General features: G+C 39.0%; 2 protein-coding genes across 2 annotated transcripts in view; both read left to right on the forward strand.

The window, feature by feature from the left end:
* LOC137658792 (pre-mRNA-splicing factor CWC25 homolog) overlaps window positions 1-17679 on the forward strand; it is a 585361-nt gene that overhangs the window by 13395 nt on the left and 554287 nt on the right. The gene's annotated exons all lie outside the window — the stretch shown is intronic.
* LOC137658783 (protein brambleberry-like) overlaps window positions 1-17679 on the forward strand; it is a 32736-nt gene that overhangs the window by 11972 nt on the left and 3085 nt on the right. The window contains exons 3-11 of the mRNA XM_068393809.1: window positions 3358-3486; window positions 3728-3913; window positions 5132-5354; window positions 12252-12368; window positions 14662-14924; window positions 15202-15325; window positions 15437-15608; window positions 15848-15988; window positions 16589-16724. Of these exons, the coding sequence (XP_068249910.1) occupies window positions 3358-3486; window positions 3728-3913; window positions 5132-5354; window positions 12252-12368; window positions 14662-14924; window positions 15202-15325; window positions 15437-15608; window positions 15848-15988; window positions 16589-16724 (1491 nt within the window). The remainder of the gene's footprint in view (window positions 1-3357; window positions 3487-3727; window positions 3914-5131; window positions 5355-12251; window positions 12369-14661; window positions 14925-15201; window positions 15326-15436; window positions 15609-15847; window positions 15989-16588; window positions 16725-17679) is intronic.

The raw sequence follows: 17679 nt of genomic DNA on the forward strand, positions 1-17679 counted from the left end.
ATTAAGTGAGAAGGATCATAATTTACTTAAAGTCAAGGCTCATGAAGTTAGAGCGATAGCAACTTCTGTAGCGTTTAAGCAAAATAGACTCATTAAAAGTATTATGGACGCGACCTTTTGGAGAGGTAAGTCGGTTTTCGCTTCATATTACTTGAAAGATGTCCAGACTCTTTATGAGGACTGCTACACACTGGGACCATTCGTAGCAGCGAGTGCAGTAGTGGGTGAAGGCTCTACCACTACATTCCCTTAATCCCAATATCCTTTTAATCTACTCTTGAAATTTTTAATCTTATTTTGGGTTGTACGGGAGACTAAGAAGTCTTTCGCAATCTTTTTGATTTGGCGGGTGGTCAAAATATTGTTTCTTGAGAGCGCCCAGATTAAGGGTATTGATGAGGTCCTGTTATAGGGGTGTTCACCCTGGATATAGCAGCTCCTGGGAGTCTTTCACCATCCTAAGAGGATTGCTGGGCTTCGTGAGGATAGCGGACTAATGAGGCAGAGTAATAATCAGAGTCTGCTTCCTTACCAGGTACCTATACTTAAGTCTGTTTTTTGAATAGTTGTCAAAAACTCTTGAGCATATACGCCTTTATTGTATTAATACTGGTCTCTACCCACCACCATGGGTGTGAATCAGCTATTATATATTCACCGGCTAAGTTTAATATTTAAAAATGATATTTTGATTATAAAATAAATTTTTGAATATACTTACCCGGTGAATATATAAATTAAAGGCCCTCCCTTCCTCCCCGATAGAGACCTAGGGGACTGAGAAGAACTGGAGATGTTGACAAGTATATGCGGTATCTGGCCGATAGTCGGCGCTGGTGGTCACACCCGCAACCTTCACGGCGATCGCTCGCGAGTTTTTGGAATCTGTCGAGCCGTCCGAGACGTCAGCTATTATATATTCACCGGGTAAGTATATTCAAAAATTTATTTTATAATCAAAATATCATGTTTACGCCTTTCCTCCATTGTGTCAGATGAGGAGGGTACTCGACAAAGCCAGAACATCGGTCAACCTCTCGATGAGCCTCAGCTCTGCTATGGCATTACGCAGAATGGTTTCCGGACCTTATGCAACTCCTGATGGAGTCTCCAAGAGAACTCCCTCCACGACACAATCTACTCAAACAGTCACATGCCAACATATTCCACAAAGCCATATCTTTGCTACGACTTCACGCCTGGAGACTATCCAGCATCTCCTCTATGAGAGGATTTTCACAAGTTGCTTGCAGGACGTCTGGATACCTGCAAATGTCATCAGCAGTAGTCTACCAGGCAAAGTGGAAAGTCTGTGGTTGGTGTCGTGAAGGGGTATCCCTCCTCTCGATACCACTATTCCAGCAATAGCGGAGTTCTTCTTGTATTTGCGGGAAGAAATACGTCTCAGTCTCGGCAGTAAAAGGCTTTCGCTCAGCCTTTAGACTAAACGGAATGGACATTTCTTCATCGGTACAACTTTTCCTTACTCGTACAGAGTTATGAACTTACATATCCTCAGTCTAAAGCGAGACCTCCCCCATGGAACGTGGTTCGAGTTCTCAGGTCTCTTAAGAGACCTTCCTATGAACCATTATGCCAGGTAATAGATCGCCACCTAACTTGGAAGACTATGTTCCTGCTAGCTTTGGCTTCAGCCAAGCGAGTCAGTGAACTTCATGATCTCTCATACAACATCTCCCATTCAAGGGGATGGGGAGAGGTAACATTCAGCTTTGTCCCTGAGTTTATTGCTAAGATTCAGAACCGGGGAGTAGCGGATCCTCGATTGACTCCTTCCGGATTTCGAGTCTTCATTCTGTAACAGATGACCCTGATCATCTCTTACTCTGACCAGTAAGGAGTTTGAGGCTGTACCTGAAAAGAACAGCCGCAGCACGTCCTCGTGTGCCTGCACTCTTCGTTAACACAGGAAGGACTAAGAGGAGGGTCACCAAGAACACAATCTCACTATGGATGCGCATGGTCATAGGTCATGCTCTGAATCCAGACTCTCCCCCTTCACGTCATCCCAGAGCTCATGATACCAGGGGCGTAGCTACCTCCCTGGCATTCAAGAGGAACTACTCAGTGACGCAGGTTCTTCAGGTTGGGGTGTGGAAACGACAAACTACTTTCACCCACTACCTGCAAGACGTGACCCACAGGAGGCTCGATACGTTTTCTATCGGCCCTGTGGTTGCTGCATAGCAGCTGGTATGATACCTCAAGCTCCTTACTGGACAAGTAGCAGAAGGTTGAGGGCACTGTTACCTGGTTTTAGTCTGTGTGAATAAAAAGGTTCGACTGGCTCTTATTCTTTTTTTTTCATCCTCTCCTTTCTTGGGGGAAAGCAGCATCCTGGCTTCTCTGCATAAGATGACCTCAAACCACTACAGGTAAACCATGCATCCCCATACCCGGGTGAGGTGGTATTGGGAAAATCTTGGTTACAACAGTTTTTGCTACAAAAAGAGACTGAGTATCTTTACCTGGACAATCACACTTCTAAATATCTCAAATCACAGCTTGCGTAGCAAAGTTTTAGCAAGGCACAGGGACTCCTTATTTCAAGTACTAACATACTCAGATAAGGAGCCCCCAGGTAAAGCCAAAAGCCAGATTTGCAGGGACGTCCACCCTTCCTAATGGGCGAGTCACCCCTAGATAAATAGCGGAGGTTTGTATTCCAGTTACGGAACAAATGACAAATTTGTAGGTAATTTGTATTTTTCCTAACAATATAAACGTTAGCTATTTATACAAACTTACCCGCCAGCCCTATCCCCCTTGGAGTCCTACCTCCAAGCAAAGTGAGCTAAATCACCGGTGTGTGAGTGGGAGCAGTAGCAAGTGGTATGGGTAGTTAACCCTCGCTAAATTTTAATGGCTTGACATCTCAGCTTCGCCGAAAGTAATACCCCTAAATAAATAGTTTAAGGTTTGTTTTGTTAGGAAAAATACAAATTATATATGAATTTGTCATATTAAAGGCAGTCTTAATACAGATATAACAAAGTACTTATGGAAAGAGTATAGCAAAAAATATCCTCATCTAGGACTGCCCATAAATTTTTGTATACTGTACATTACTGTATATAGTATTGAATTTTTTTTTTCTCTGTATCGCATTACAATAGGTTAATTAATTTCAACCTTAATTGTTTCATTTTATCTTAGTGGCCAGTTGCTTGCTAAATTTGTTTCTCTACCATTAAATTTTGGTGTTTGCCTCTTTGTACTCTGATAGAATGGGCTTTTTCATACAAAACTTTACTGATTTCTTCATCATACCATCTGTTTGCTTATGCTGTTTTGGAATGGTCTTGCAGATAATTTGATACATTAATTTCCTTGTAGGTCATTCTAAGTCTGCAGACATCATGTCATGACTTGACTAATGACGAACTGTCCAAAGTAGCCGTGAACCTTTTCAACTGCCAATCGTTTGCGGAAGGTCGACCTGTGTTTCCTTGCACGATGTCTATGGTAAGGATTTTCTTCAGTCTCTTGTCCCCATGGTCCCATTCCCCGTATTTGGCCTCTTGAACTATACCATAAATAAAGTTGTCATACAATAGACATTTTTATCAGTGTTGCCTATGTACTTGTATTATAATTTTTAGAAATGAGAAAAGTTATTTTGTATGTATTGATAAATTGTCTTCCTCTTATGCAGACCATGTTATTACTTTGGCAAAAGGTAAAATTATATTTTTTCCACCATCAGACTTTGGAAGAGTGTACCAAGAACATGGATCCAAATACTTGGAATGCTTATCACATTGTCTCGAACAGAGTCAGGGCAGTGTGCTATGCCTCGCGACAAGAGCAGTTTCGTGCTAAAGCTGAGATGACTGTTAACAGACTCATGAATTCAGCTGAAGAGCAAGTTAGATCAATGAATGAATTACAGGTATGTTGACTGCGAATTTGTTATCAATATGTTGACATTGACGGTGGCGAGGCACAAGTTGCATTTTATTGATGCAAGGATAGTAGAAAGTTGATTTTTATAATTTTTTTTTATAAAAATAGGATTAGCTAAGGCAGGGAAATGGAGAGAAGACATCCTATTGACATTTATTGAATTTGTTTCTTGTGTTTATAACTGTTAATATGTTTATGCATTGTTTACCACCAAATTTTTATAACTGTCATTTAAGCATTCTTAAGGGCTTTGTTATTCATGATTAAGGGTGTAGTCTTAGGTATGTGATGTCTCCTAAATTTTCCAAGTTAGTTATATATCTAGTAGGGTTATTAATCAACTGTAGAAAATTTTCAGTTGCTAGAATAACTATATGACTTATGGGTAGAATACTTGCCTTGGATTGGAAGTCCCAGCTTCATTCTCATGATATAACTCTCCAGGTGACTCTAGTTTGCTACATGGATAGAATGTTTCAATGTTTCGGACCTCTTCTTTTTGTTATTGCATTATTAATTGACTGTGTTTTGTAGTGTCTATTTTCTTGGTTGCAAAATTGCTGGATGAATCCTGTACCCTTTCATATTTTACAATTAACCGAGAGGTTTATGTTAACGTTGCAGTGATATTGGCATGGTAAGCAATATTTTCTTGACAAAATTATCTGCAAGAAAAACTACGGTCAAAGTGATGACAAAAATATTCAAGTTATAGTGTTATGGCAATGTCCTCAGTTGCTGTACTCATGAAGTTTTAATTAAGCTTTCTCCACTGCATTAAAATTTTAATGATGAAAATAAACGACACGTTTTGCCTTTTTATAAAAATCGATTTGTGAACCATTTTTTATATAAGAAAAAAAAAAAACACTACGGCACATTATATGATGTACTTTTGATATAAGAAAAGTAGTATTGTATCCTCTGAGATGCATTGATGTGATGAATGAGTTTATAATATTGATATAGCTTGGACACATAAGGGATGGAAAGCAATTAGTCAGAAACGTAGTATAGTGTTAGAAGGAGGAGGAGGAGGAGGAGGAAGACGTAGAGATGGAGACCTCATTTTACCTTCATTACACAAAGGAAAAAATGTAACGTAAAAATTATAACCTGTTCATGCTAGAAACTACAGTTTTAATAAACTGAAAGGTTAATCGTAACGTATTGAATTGAATTTCTAAAAACCCTCTGCCCTCAGGAAAGCCACATAGCCCTTGGAAAGGCAACATCCGAGACGTTTGAGTCGTTAAGCGAAGGTCATGAATATTTACGAAAACAGCAGCATCAGTTATCGGCTACCCAACATACGATACAACATTACGTCTCTTCAAATCTCCGAGAACTCTACAAAGAAAAGAGAATAATAGCAGCTGGGCAGAAGGAACTGGCTTACATTACAGAATCAATAAAGAAAAAGCTAGGTAATTTCTATCCAGTAGAGTTAATTTACAGTATATGTCATTTTACTATATATACACATTAATGTTAACAAGAAATGTATGGTGTGTAGATTCACAGATATTTCAGTCTTTAAGACACCATTTTTGAGCATGTACAGTACATAGGTACAATAAGATGATTAATCAAGACAAGGTAGATTTAGTTGTTTTGTATATAGTAATAGTGTACTATCCACAAATTTTGGTGCCAGAAGTCATTATAATATAGTACATTATTTTTTTAATTTCATCAACTGTTCTCTACAGTCTTCATTTTTTGTCAGTACCTATATCTCTACTTTGTAGGGTGGTATAGGCCTTGTGATTCAAACAACTTATTGTTTCTGATAAAATAGAATACTTTTTATTTACCAGTATTTTAGTAATTTCTTTCAATGTCATCCAATCTTTTGCTGATATTTTCTTACTGGCCTCTCAACACCTGCTTCACAGTCTAGTGTGTCCCTCCAAAGTGAATCAATTGACCCACTTACCTACTCATCCACTGTATCATAAATGCTTCAACTCCCTTTCCTCCCCATTTGATGTGGAAAATTTTTGGCATTGAAAGTGTCTTGCTTCATGTATTTCGTTCTTACACGTAATAAACCTTCGACCTTTAGTAGGAGTGTGACTTCAGCAAAGCTGCAATTGACATCAAGCTTTTAACGAGGTATACACAGCTACATTCACTTTGACTTCGGCTGCCGTTCTGTACAGACATACTTCATTTTGTCCCATTTTCCTTTTCTGCTTTTTCTCTTTTCAGGTTGATTGTGCGTGATTGCTGTTGATGTCAGCTCCATGGTTGGACATGTGGTTGTGTCCTGAGGAGCCAAGTTGAGGTTATGGCCGGTATACGAGTAAGCTAGAAGTCGACCTTCATCACCTTTGTAGTTTTAGAAGGGGTTATGACTGTTCACAGGATTCCCCCTGTTCTGAGTGTAAAGAGTTGCCCCTGGTAATAGTGGACAGAGTCTACAAAGAGGAGGAAAAATAAGTCTCAGATTCTTTGGAGTCATCTAGGGTACTCACAAGCTGATGCCTAAGAAGCTCTCTAGCTTCTTCATCTCTACTAAGGGTTCGAAATCTGCTGCGTGCCCTTCTTCTTCCTCTGAGGCTGTGACTGTCGACAGTAGTATGAAGGATGCAGTCTGAGCAAAGATCTGGCAGTAATTTCAGTCATCTGGAAGCTTTTTAAACTTTTTAGGGAGCCCCTACCCTTCCCTAAGGGAGTTCGTTGATTGAGACAGGAGTACAGTATTGTTTTCCTCAAGCAAAGGTAATACTGTACCCCCATCACAAAAGCAAGTGGTCTTTGGAGAAACAACTAACACTACACCCATGAATGTGCAGTATCCATGGTTGTCTGTACGATCTCCTTATGCTCAATTATCTTGGAAGAGATCGTATTTTGACTCTCCACACTCACGGACACCCCATTCGTCACTGGGTACACACACCCCACTTGCAAGGTTGCCTCCATGAGTATGATCATCAGAGCATGTCCCATTTGTGCCGTGAGCGAGTAAAGAAAGACTATCTTGGAAGATTAAACCATCTCTGAATGTCAAGCGTGAATGATCATAGACAGCACACGATCATCACGCTCGCATTTACCATGTGCGTTATTTCCGATCACAGGCACGATAATCACTATAGTTCTCCTGCACTTGCCTGAGCAACAACTCGTACACTTTCGCCCATTTGGATGAAAGAAACAAAACATACTAAACATTCATGATTACCAGCTTGTGAACCTATGGGCAGCAAATCCTTGAAACAACAATCCCCAAAGATGAAGGCTCTTTCTTCTTGGTTTTCAGACTTTCGCTCCTTGCAAGAGAACCAGAAACATTGCAAATCACATTGAAAATCAGGTAACTCTTCCCTGAACATCATTTCAGTGAAGGAGTTTCCATAAGGGAAGACCGGTCTTGACAGGTCTCCCAAGTGCAAGCCTGACCAGAGGTCCATACGAGGTAAGAGACCTTCCGGTCCTTCTGCCTGGGATTGTAATTGGAGTGCAACTGTATCACTGTTTCCTCTAATTGCCATGAGTCCCGGCTTAAGCCTGACTTTAAGAGCATCCATCAGCTCGACACCACTAGAAACGGGCTATATCTAGGATGAGCTTTTGGCAGTTCCCTGGGCAGGGAGTATTCATCTCGAAGGGAGCTCATGTTATAGCCCTTCCTCAAAAGGGAGACCTAAGCAATCGAATTACTCAACTTCTCGCTCTCCTTTCAACCCTTCAGAGATCATAGTGCTCGGTAAGGAAGCAGACATTTCTCGTCAATCTCTAGTCACTTCTTCCCCAACTTAGCATGAAAAGACTGCCCTTGGTCCAGAGAGGGCATACTCCAAGGAGGAGGAGGAATCAATGCATAACGCTGTCTAGCCCTCCTCTGTGGGAGAGGAGAGGTTTCTCGGGCAATAGAAGGTTCCCTTTCTTCCGATGCGGGACCCTCTCTCTGCGGAGACTTACAACCAGTCATTGTAAGCTGCCTTCCTTAAGGTTCAATCCCTCATCAGGGAATTGAATGACCTAACAGAGGCCTCCATGGAACCTATCAAGGGTGGGATGACAAAGATTGATTAACTCTTGTGCCCCTCAAGGTTCCAGACCTGCCCTTGAGCTTCCCTGGTCATTGCGTGCTTGGGATGCACTTTTCAAAGTGAATTCACTGGTCATTGGACCCAAGAATTCATTCTGGTTGAGCCATTCAACCAACAACCGCTTCCTCTTAGCCCTTTCTCGACAGCAGAGCTTTTACATAAAAGGGAAGGCAGTTCCTTGTCCTCTTCCAATCAATCCAGCAATGGCAGCATTGGCAACAGGCTCTACCCCGGATAAACTGAAGTTTGAGGGCACTTCATTCTCTGCTATTGAGTCCATGGTCAGAAGCTGCATGTAAGGCCAGGTTACAAGCTACCAGCTGGATCAACCACTGGTGTTGAGTTGTAGCATACTTCACTTCATACCGAAATCTGGCTAATCCTGAAATGAAAAAGTACACCGGCCATGCTTTTAAGAGTCAACTAACGAGTGGGCAAACTGGATGTTAAAGAGGAGTGATTCAATGGCAGCTCTTTTCTAGTCGTGAGACAAGCAACAGCATGCTCTCTCAAGAATGCCTTGATCCTGGACATCTTGATGCTCTTCCTTGTAGATGAGATCAAGAACACAATTAACAAAGGGAAAAAAGATAGTCGCAACTCTTTTATCTACAGAGCAGTGTCCCTTCCAGATCAACTGTCCCCTAAGCTTCTTCCTCCCAGCCCATTAAACCAGGGATGAAGAAGCAAACGGTGAAGCACAGATCATGGTCTGCAGCTCTAGGACCCTCTACCTCAAGGAAAGATGGGGACCACGCTCTACCCTTTTTCCTCCAACTTGGTTGTGCCAGGAAAGGCGGTAGAAGAAATAGAGAGGGCAAGGGTCTCTTGAGATTCGCAAACCCCTCTTAACAGCTACTGCGAGTGGGGGATACCTGTTAAGCCATTGGGCAACGTGGCAGTGATACAGTGAGTAAAGTTGGGAGGTAAACATCTTGCGGGACGGGTACAGCTTTCCGTTCATCAGCTCTCGTCCTTTTTCTGTTACAGAAATCGAAGTGTGGATGGAGACCTGTCATTGATCTCTCTTTTGGCAAAACAGGTTTGTTCTGAAAACACTGTTCAAAATGGAGACGGCAAGCACGGTTCGTGCCACCATCTGGAAGGACAACTTAATGCTTTCAGTTGACCTCTGGTACGCATATTTCTAAATACCCATCCACCCTTCCAACAGAAAGTACCTCCGCTTCATCTTGCAGGAAGTCGAATACCAGTTCATACTGTAGTCCTGTTATTATTATTATTATTATTAAATGCTAAGCTACAACCCTAGTTGGAAAAGCAGGATGCTATAAGCCCAGGGGCCCCAACAGGGAAAATAGCCCAGTGAGGAAAGGAAATAAGGAAAAATAGAACATTTTAGGAATAGTAACAATATTAAAATAAATATTTCCTATTTAAACTATAAAAACTTTAACAGAACAAGAGGAAGAGAAACTAGATAGAAAAGTGTGCCCGAGTGTACCCTCAAGCTAGAGAACTCTAACCCAAGGCAGTGTAAGACCATGGTACAGAGGCTATAGCACTACCCAAGAATAGAGAACAATGGTTTGATTTTGGAGTGTCCTTCTCCTAGAAGAGCTGCTTACCATAGCTAAAGAGTCTCTTCTACCCTTACCATCCACTGAACAAATCCAGTGCAGTAGTTAACCCCTTGGGTGAAGAAGAATTGTCTAGTAATCACAGTGTTGTCAGGTGTATGAGGACAGAGGAGAATCTGTAAAGGATAGGCCAGACTATTCGGTGTCAAGTTGTCAAGATGCACGACTAAATTTAACTAATTTTATGACCATAAGTATTGTAACCACAAAAAGACTTCAATTTTGTCACTAACACTGACTACTGGAAGTAGAATTTAACAGGGAAATGACAAATTATATTGGAGAAGTCACCTACCATTTGCAAATCAAAATTTTTCAACAACAATTAACTAGCTAGTAAAACTCAACCAAATTTGTTGATTATAGATTATATTTTAAGAACTAAACGAGTTACTTAATAGTTAATTCACACGATTAAGACTGTCAATTGCTCCCCAAGTTTTCACCTAGTGTTCACTTTGGTGCCTGCTAGGGCCCATTTGAATGGGATTCACATGCTGTGATATCTCTGATTTGGTCCTGTCGTCTTCAAGAATAGTCGATCCAGGATCTAAGTAAGTAAATTGCCTTTTGCCACGATCTGAAGATCACAATCAATAGGCAGTAGTAGTCTAACTCCCAAGAGACAGATGGGGGTATCTATGAATGTCAATAGATACGACAGCTGTAAGTATTCCAGTCGGATGAATGATTGATATGAAGTTGTCTGGCATCCTGATATTGAAGGTCATTGACCCCAATCCCATCTCAGGTGACTGCATCAACAAACTATTCAACAACTACCAGCACAGCAGTGGCAATGTCTTCTAGGGCATCTTTTATCTTGAGAGAAGCTCCTGCCTTATCTCCACCTGAGATCGCTTCAATGGTGTCTGAAGTGAGACTGGTCAGCAGCCTCTGGTTCTTCACACCTTCAGGTTCCAGTAGGACAAGAAGTGGTGGATGATCTTCAGTGGTGGCTGAAAACGAAAACCTCACCAGGGGAGTCCTACTCGACTCCACCTCCAGAGATATTACTCTACACGTACGCTTCTAAGTAGGGGTGGGGCGCACACCTGAGGAACCAGATCGCCTTGGGACTATGGTCCTTAGATGAAAGGCCCCTGCATACTGTATTAACCTGCTGAAAATGCTAGCTACACTTCTAGCTCTGTGGTCTTTTAAAGGTGCAAGCTTACAGTCAGGTATTGGTTCCACCCTAGCCTTCATGGAGAATCTGTTTGCGACACAAGTGATGAAGGCCAAAGTCTAAAGCTGCCAGACAACCTTGAAAATTCCTGGGACATATTCTCCATTCTCCTAAGGACCTGTGGTAACTGCTCAGCAGCTGTGTAGCGAGCCTAGAAGACAAGAAGCATCTCATCTTAGATAGCAGTTACAATTTAAGTCCAAGAATGAAAGGTAAGAATGTCTGGCCCTTTCTCCTTTTTTCTTTCCCTCCCCTGATGTTGCTAGCAGCCGTGCCGTTGTGGAGCTGGACGGTACGATTGATGCAGGCAAGCTACTCAATAGAGTACCCTTTCTTTACATTTTATTTGTATTGAATCATCTCCCCCATTTTTCTTTACAAGAGGAAGGATGGAGAAAGTGCATGCATTCCCATTCATCATATACAACAATGCTTTTACATTCAGACAATCATATCCTCAGTTATATAGTAGATTCTCCTCAAGACTGTCTGCTAGTGCCTGGAGGAGGCGTAGCATAGCACCTCTGACATCTTTATGCTTTGGTAGTTGTGAGGTTGACAAGAGTTATAACTTCGCTTCCATACTGGATTAAAATATAGTGATTTTTCCAGGTCGGTAAAACCAGTCAGTTTGGTTCAAATGGACTTCCTGCCTCCTAAGAATGAGTCTCATGTTAAAGGACAATGGTTTGTATTAGGTATAGAAAAATCACAAAATTTTTAATCGGTTTGTAATTCTCGTAACTATCAAACCTGAGACCTTTGAAGTTACACCACCAACCTTAGCAGCTGTGTTAACCTCGTTGAAATCTTAATGGCAATTCCTTCTCGGAAGTCGTACTCTTGTTGTAGGTTTTAGGTTTGTATGGTTGGCCAAAATACAAATATTCAAAATTTATATCAGAGTACTTCACCAAAAAAAGCAGACTGGTACACCGAGCAGGGAAATCGAAGAAAAAAACTCTTAATGACGGACCAACGTGTTATCGATCCGGCCGGCAGAGATGAACTGAAGAACAGAAAACGGGAATGATTCCTCCTACCACCCTTTAACGGGTGTTACCACCCAACCACCACAAGGCGGTTGCCTAGTTTTAGAAAAATTCTGCCGAAATAGAGATAATTAGCTATGTATATATAACTGCCAGGTAAGTATTCATAAAACTTTGTTTTATCATAAAAACTTCATTTTGTGGGACTAGAATAGTATCTCTCGGGACTACAAGTGTCCCATGAGATAAAGTGCTGAGTTCACCCTCAAAACAATTCCACTGCATTCTCATAACTTCTTTTTACTGAATATATTCTCTCTATTAATTTTCTTGTATGTATCAAATTTAGACATTGTAACTAAAAAAAAAACTTTAGTATAAATATAATTACCCTTCCTCTTTAGCAGTAATCTTTAGCTTCTCTACCACATTATATTCTTGAATCGTAATAATTTTGGGCGATTCTCTTTACCATCAGATGAGGCCAAAAATCAACTTACATTACAGGAGGAAAGTCAGAGAGATGTTCATAATCACATTCTTCAAGACCTTTCTGGAATACAAGACGATGCTCGCAGAGTATGGGAAAAACTTGGTTAGTATTCCGCTGGTTCTTTGCTATGAAAAAAAATTAGCAGTACTGTATATTTAAAGAAATATTACTGTATAAAAATGCTTTGGAATTAGGGATGAGAATGTAAGTAAATTGATTAGGATACTGTATGTGTAACTGGTCTACCAATTCATATTTCTAGTTTGAGTGTGTTAGACCTATTTTTAACTGTGTGGGAAACTTGAAATTCCCTTAATATTCATATTGATTCTACTCATTAGTTGTGTTGACGTCTACCCAAAATTAAACATTCTCTAATCGAAGTTGTGTCAAAGTCTACCCAAAATAAAAAATTCTCTGTTCTCTTCCCCTCTGGGAACTTTACAACTTCCACCAGTTCTTGGCAACTAACTACATTAGTCGATGACATGACCATTAACCTCCTTCATTTTAGTTTATCTTGTCACTGGTGTCTCAAAAAATGTCTGAGTGTGGAGACAACTGTTTTGCTTATAAAAAATTCTGTAGAATAATCAATGGTCGAACCTTGTTCATAAATAGTTAAATTTCTTTGGCATTGGTGAGCGTAAACAAAATAAAATCTTGAGAGTACACGATATTAAAGAGGAATTTATTGGAAATTATCTTTGCATAGTTTTTTAAGGAGGAAATTTACCATCATATTGGTTTGGATTTATTTAATTATGAATAATTCAACAAGGTGATTCAGAGTTATTTTGAGAAATTAACCTTTTTACCCCACAGGTAAGGTTAAATTTCGAGCTTATTTTGCTATATATTTTTTTTTAATTGATCTAACAGCCTTAATTTTTGTCATAGAGAGGTCAGGTTGGTCTCATTCTTTTGGAAAATGCCTGAAGTTTCTCATAAAACATGTAAATAAATGTTTTGCAAGAACATACCGCTATGTTCTTTTGGGGGCGAAAGGGTTAACTAAAGTTACGGTACATCAGTCTAGCCTAGGTATTGATTTAATTATGACAATCGGTGTATTTTTAAAATTTAACACGTATACAAGACGGAACTTATTTTTACTGAATTTCCAGAGTTATTTTTTTTATTACATTGGTGGCATTTTTTTCAAAGAATATTTTGGCAATGTGGTTACTCAAGTCCCAGTACCGAGTCCTTTGTCCAAAATGTCACTAATAAGGATTAGTCTTTAATTTACATGATAGGCTATCTAATTATGTACTTTTTGTTGTCTTTTTAAAATTGGTCTGATTTTCATGACCTAATGTATTATTATTATTATTCTTATTACTACTAAAGCTAGGCTACAACCCTAGTTGGAAAAACAGGATGCTCTAAGTCCAAGGGGTCCAATAGGGAAAAATAGTAGTGTGAGGTAAGGTAATAGATAAACTATATAAGAAGTACAGTTATGAACAATGGAAATAAAATATTTTAAGAATGGTAACATCATCAGTTCACGACTTCAAGAACTGAAAAGGAGGTAAATGCTCGTCTCCTAGTCATTATTATTATTATTGTTATTACTAGCTAAGCTACAACCCGAGTTAGAAAAGCAGGATGCTAAAAGCCCAAGGGCTCTAACAGGGAAAAATAACCTAGTGAGGAAATAAGGAATTAAACTACTGTACATGAAAAGAAACAAATAATGAATATAAAATATCCTAAGATTAGTAACAGCGTTAAAATATATCTGTCATAAATAAACTATACAAGACTTGTATCAGCCTGTTCAACATAAGAAGATTCGCTGCAAGTTTGAACTAATGAAGATCCACCGATTCACCTGCCTGATGGAATGGTGGTCCCCAGAGGGGGAGGTATTTTGAAGGAAAGAGAACTTTTTCATTATGGCATAAAGTTTGATACAGCTTCAAGTAGAAGAAAAATGAACATCGTTCGAGTAAATAAAAAAAAATATATATCTCTAAATTGCTCTTAATTTTAGCAGTTAACAAGACTTGCCCTCTACTTTGACTAGAATTTTTTAAAAATCAAGTTTATTACTACTGAATTAACTCTTAGCTGAATGGCCTTGAGCCTCTTTATGATGTTTTATTAGTTTTTTATACAGTATTACTCTGTGAAATAGATTAAAACAAGAAATGTCTTCAAACCTTATTTTTCGTTTCCTGTATATTTGTTATTGCTAACATTATTTTTTTTTTTTTTATCAATTATCACTACTTTGGGAGAATTATTAACTGTACAGATAAATATTAAATATGGAAAATTCCCGGTTGATAGCTCTCAAGTAAGATGTAGAACTAGTGACTCTGATTTAGGAAGAATAATTACAAAGCCACGTACAAAACCTTGATTGTTTGCTATTTCTAACCAGATGCGAGTACTTCAAATATTCTCACCAAACACGAAGAAACTATACAGAGGTTTAGCCGCTTAGCGCAAGACCTTCGGGATATGAACAACACCGTTCACCACCTAATGGATATCCTACAAGCGACAAGAGGTGCAGTTGAAGATAAGTTGTCGTGGATTTCGACACTTGTTGGTGGCACGGACAATACTGTGCAAAAAGTGTACAGCTGTATTCTGCACTTTGCATATTTTTTGATCGGCATGTTGGCTGCAAGTTTTCTTCAGGTGATAACGTTGATAGTTTTCTGTTGTCTGTCTTGTTTATGCCATGTCCAGAATTGTATAGTTCAGAAACCTATGAATTAAAATATTAAGTTATTCTATTATTATTTTTTTTTTTTTTTTTTTTTTGAGAATTGAGTATGATTAGGAATTTTATGCAGTTACAGCATGAATAATGCTTTGAAAAAGTCAAGTGTGAAGTTTTATTTTGAATTTCAGATTAGAAATTAAGAGTATGAGGTTGGTTTGATATCCTTTATATGCACGATTTCTTTTGCAGGTACCGTATTTGACTCGCGTTGTGCTAGTTGTGTTGGTTCCTCTGAATGCCTTGGCAGAAATAAAACATGAGAGCAGTTTGCAGTTCTCTACGCTGACTACGGTTCTGGCTATGTGTGTGTTAAGTAAGGATTGATTAAATTATTTGCCTTTGATTATAGCGGATTGAAATATTTTCTATTTTTTACTTTGTGCTTTTGCAAAAACACCTTTCTTTTATATTTTTATTTCTCCAGTTAACCTGCTGGCCTCTCTTCTTGCTGGATTCTGCCAACAAAGGAAAGGACAGTCCTCCATCAAAGATGCGGTTTTACATTGTCTGAAATACGAGCTAAAGGGTTCTCCTTCAAATTCTATAACCTCAATCAATGGAAGCTTGTGTGTAAATGATCTTCATTCTAGTATGAAGTGAGTAATCAAATCACTAATCATCCTATTTCTTTTCTGTACAGTTAATTACTTCCTAATGGTAGACAGTCATATTGAGAAGTTTCTAATCTCCAAGACTAGATAGATTGAGGCAACCATTCATGATATAGCAGTCTTGAGATTTCAGAAAAAAAATTCATTACTCTATTAAGATATATAAGTATTTGAGTGTTTCAAGTGGCCAGTTTTGGAATTACAGTTATCCGATTTTCTTTTAGAATCGTTACTAGTACACCCCCAAGTAACCAGAGTAATGGCAGTCTCTCTTCTAATACGAGCAATGCTGATTATTCGAGCGACGAAGAGGAACCACTCACGTTCATCCCAAAAGAAAATCACGATGGATTTCTAAGGAAGCGGTGAGTAAATTTCCCTCAAGATGAATAGAAGAATTTTATATTTTTGTAGTTTTCAATGTTGAGTCCTGTACATAGCAAGATGTATACGGGACCAATTTATTGGAATCGGTCCACAGAAGGTCCTCAACTTGCAAACCTTAAAAAATACAATTAAATTCGACTGAAATCATAAATCTCGGATATTGTATCAAAAGTTCTTATTCTGTGATAAAGAAAAAAATGTAATAAAACAATGTTATATCATTTAATAGTAATAAAAACATTTGTAATAACCTGATCTTTATTTCATATGAAACGGGACTATTTTCTGATTTTTTGGAGCTGGAAATATTGGGCATGGGAAGGCCTGCCTACCCTAGGCCAAAATTTAACAAAATTTGACTTGCAAACAGCTTTGTGGAGCCTATAACAGTAATTTTGTATGTTGAGGACATTCTGTAGTTCCCATTTAACCCCATAGGGTGAATAGCACACAAACTTGTATGACGTTACGTTTATAGCATTACGATACAGCTTGTTCTATATTTTTATAATTGGCTGCTTCTCTCGTTTCAATGGCTACGTAAATTACAGGGAAAATAAATTCATCTTCATTTACAGGATCCTTGGTAACAGCCTCTTTAGCAGTATGGAGAAGAGTAAATTAGAGTCGCCAATAGCAAACAAAGATGGCGTTGCCTCACTTCTAGGCAGTCAGAGTAACAGCTCTAAAGTTCAGTTGGAATCTTCAGAGAGAGTAAGTTTTGTTTTTAGATGCCTGTAATTTCATATTATTACTAGCTAAGCTTCAACCGTAGTCGGAAAAGCAGGATGCTATAAGCTCAAGGGGTCCAGCTGGGAAAGATAGCCTAGTCACGAAAGGAAATAAGGAAAGCACTTTATAAGAAGTAAGGAATAATGAATATAAAATATCTCAAGATCAGTAAAATTAAAATAATCTTTCATAAATAAACTATAAAAAGGTACTTTAGTCACCCTGTTCAATAAAAAATATTTGCTGCAAGGTTGAACTTTAGTTCATCAATGATAGTTTGTGCTATGCTCAAATATTTATATTAGTATCAGTGTATGTTCTATGAAGCACTCCTGTTGAGACTTCCATGGTAATAAAGATTCTTCATGGTATTACAAGTAAAAATTGAATACAAGATTTGTGGTATATCTTTAAGCTCTAATCGATAAGATTCTTTGATTCTATATCTGACTCTGCATCTTTTAATAGATATTTAAGAATTCGTAATATAAATTATCCATTAATCCTAAGTGATGGAGAGACAGAAATTGAATGTGTTTGAGATGAAGTGTCTAAGGAGTATGGCTGGTGTATCTCGAGTAGATAGGGTTAGGAACGAAGTGGTGAGGGTGAGAACGGGTGTAAGAAATGAGTTAGCAGCTAGAGTGGATATGAATGTGTTGAGGTGGTTTGGCCATGTTGAGAGAATGGAAAATGGCTGTCTGCTAAAGAAGGTGATGAATGGAAGAGTTGATGGGATTAGTACAAGAGGAAGGCCAAGGTTTGGGTGGATGGATGGAGTGAAGAAAGCACTGGGTGATAGGAGGATAGATGTGAGAGAGGCAAGAGAGCGTGCTAGAAATAGGAATGAATGGCGAGCGATTGTGACGCAGTTTCGGTAGGCCCTGCTGCTTCCTCCAGTGCCTTAGATGACCGCGTAGGTAGCAGCAGTAGGGGA

Source organism: Palaemon carinicauda, chromosome 19 (genome assembly GCF_036898095.1).
Source record: "Palaemon carinicauda isolate YSFRI2023 chromosome 19, ASM3689809v2, whole genome shotgun sequence".
Classification (NCBI taxonomy): Eukaryota; Metazoa; Arthropoda; class Malacostraca; order Decapoda; family Palaemonidae; genus Palaemon; species Palaemon carinicauda.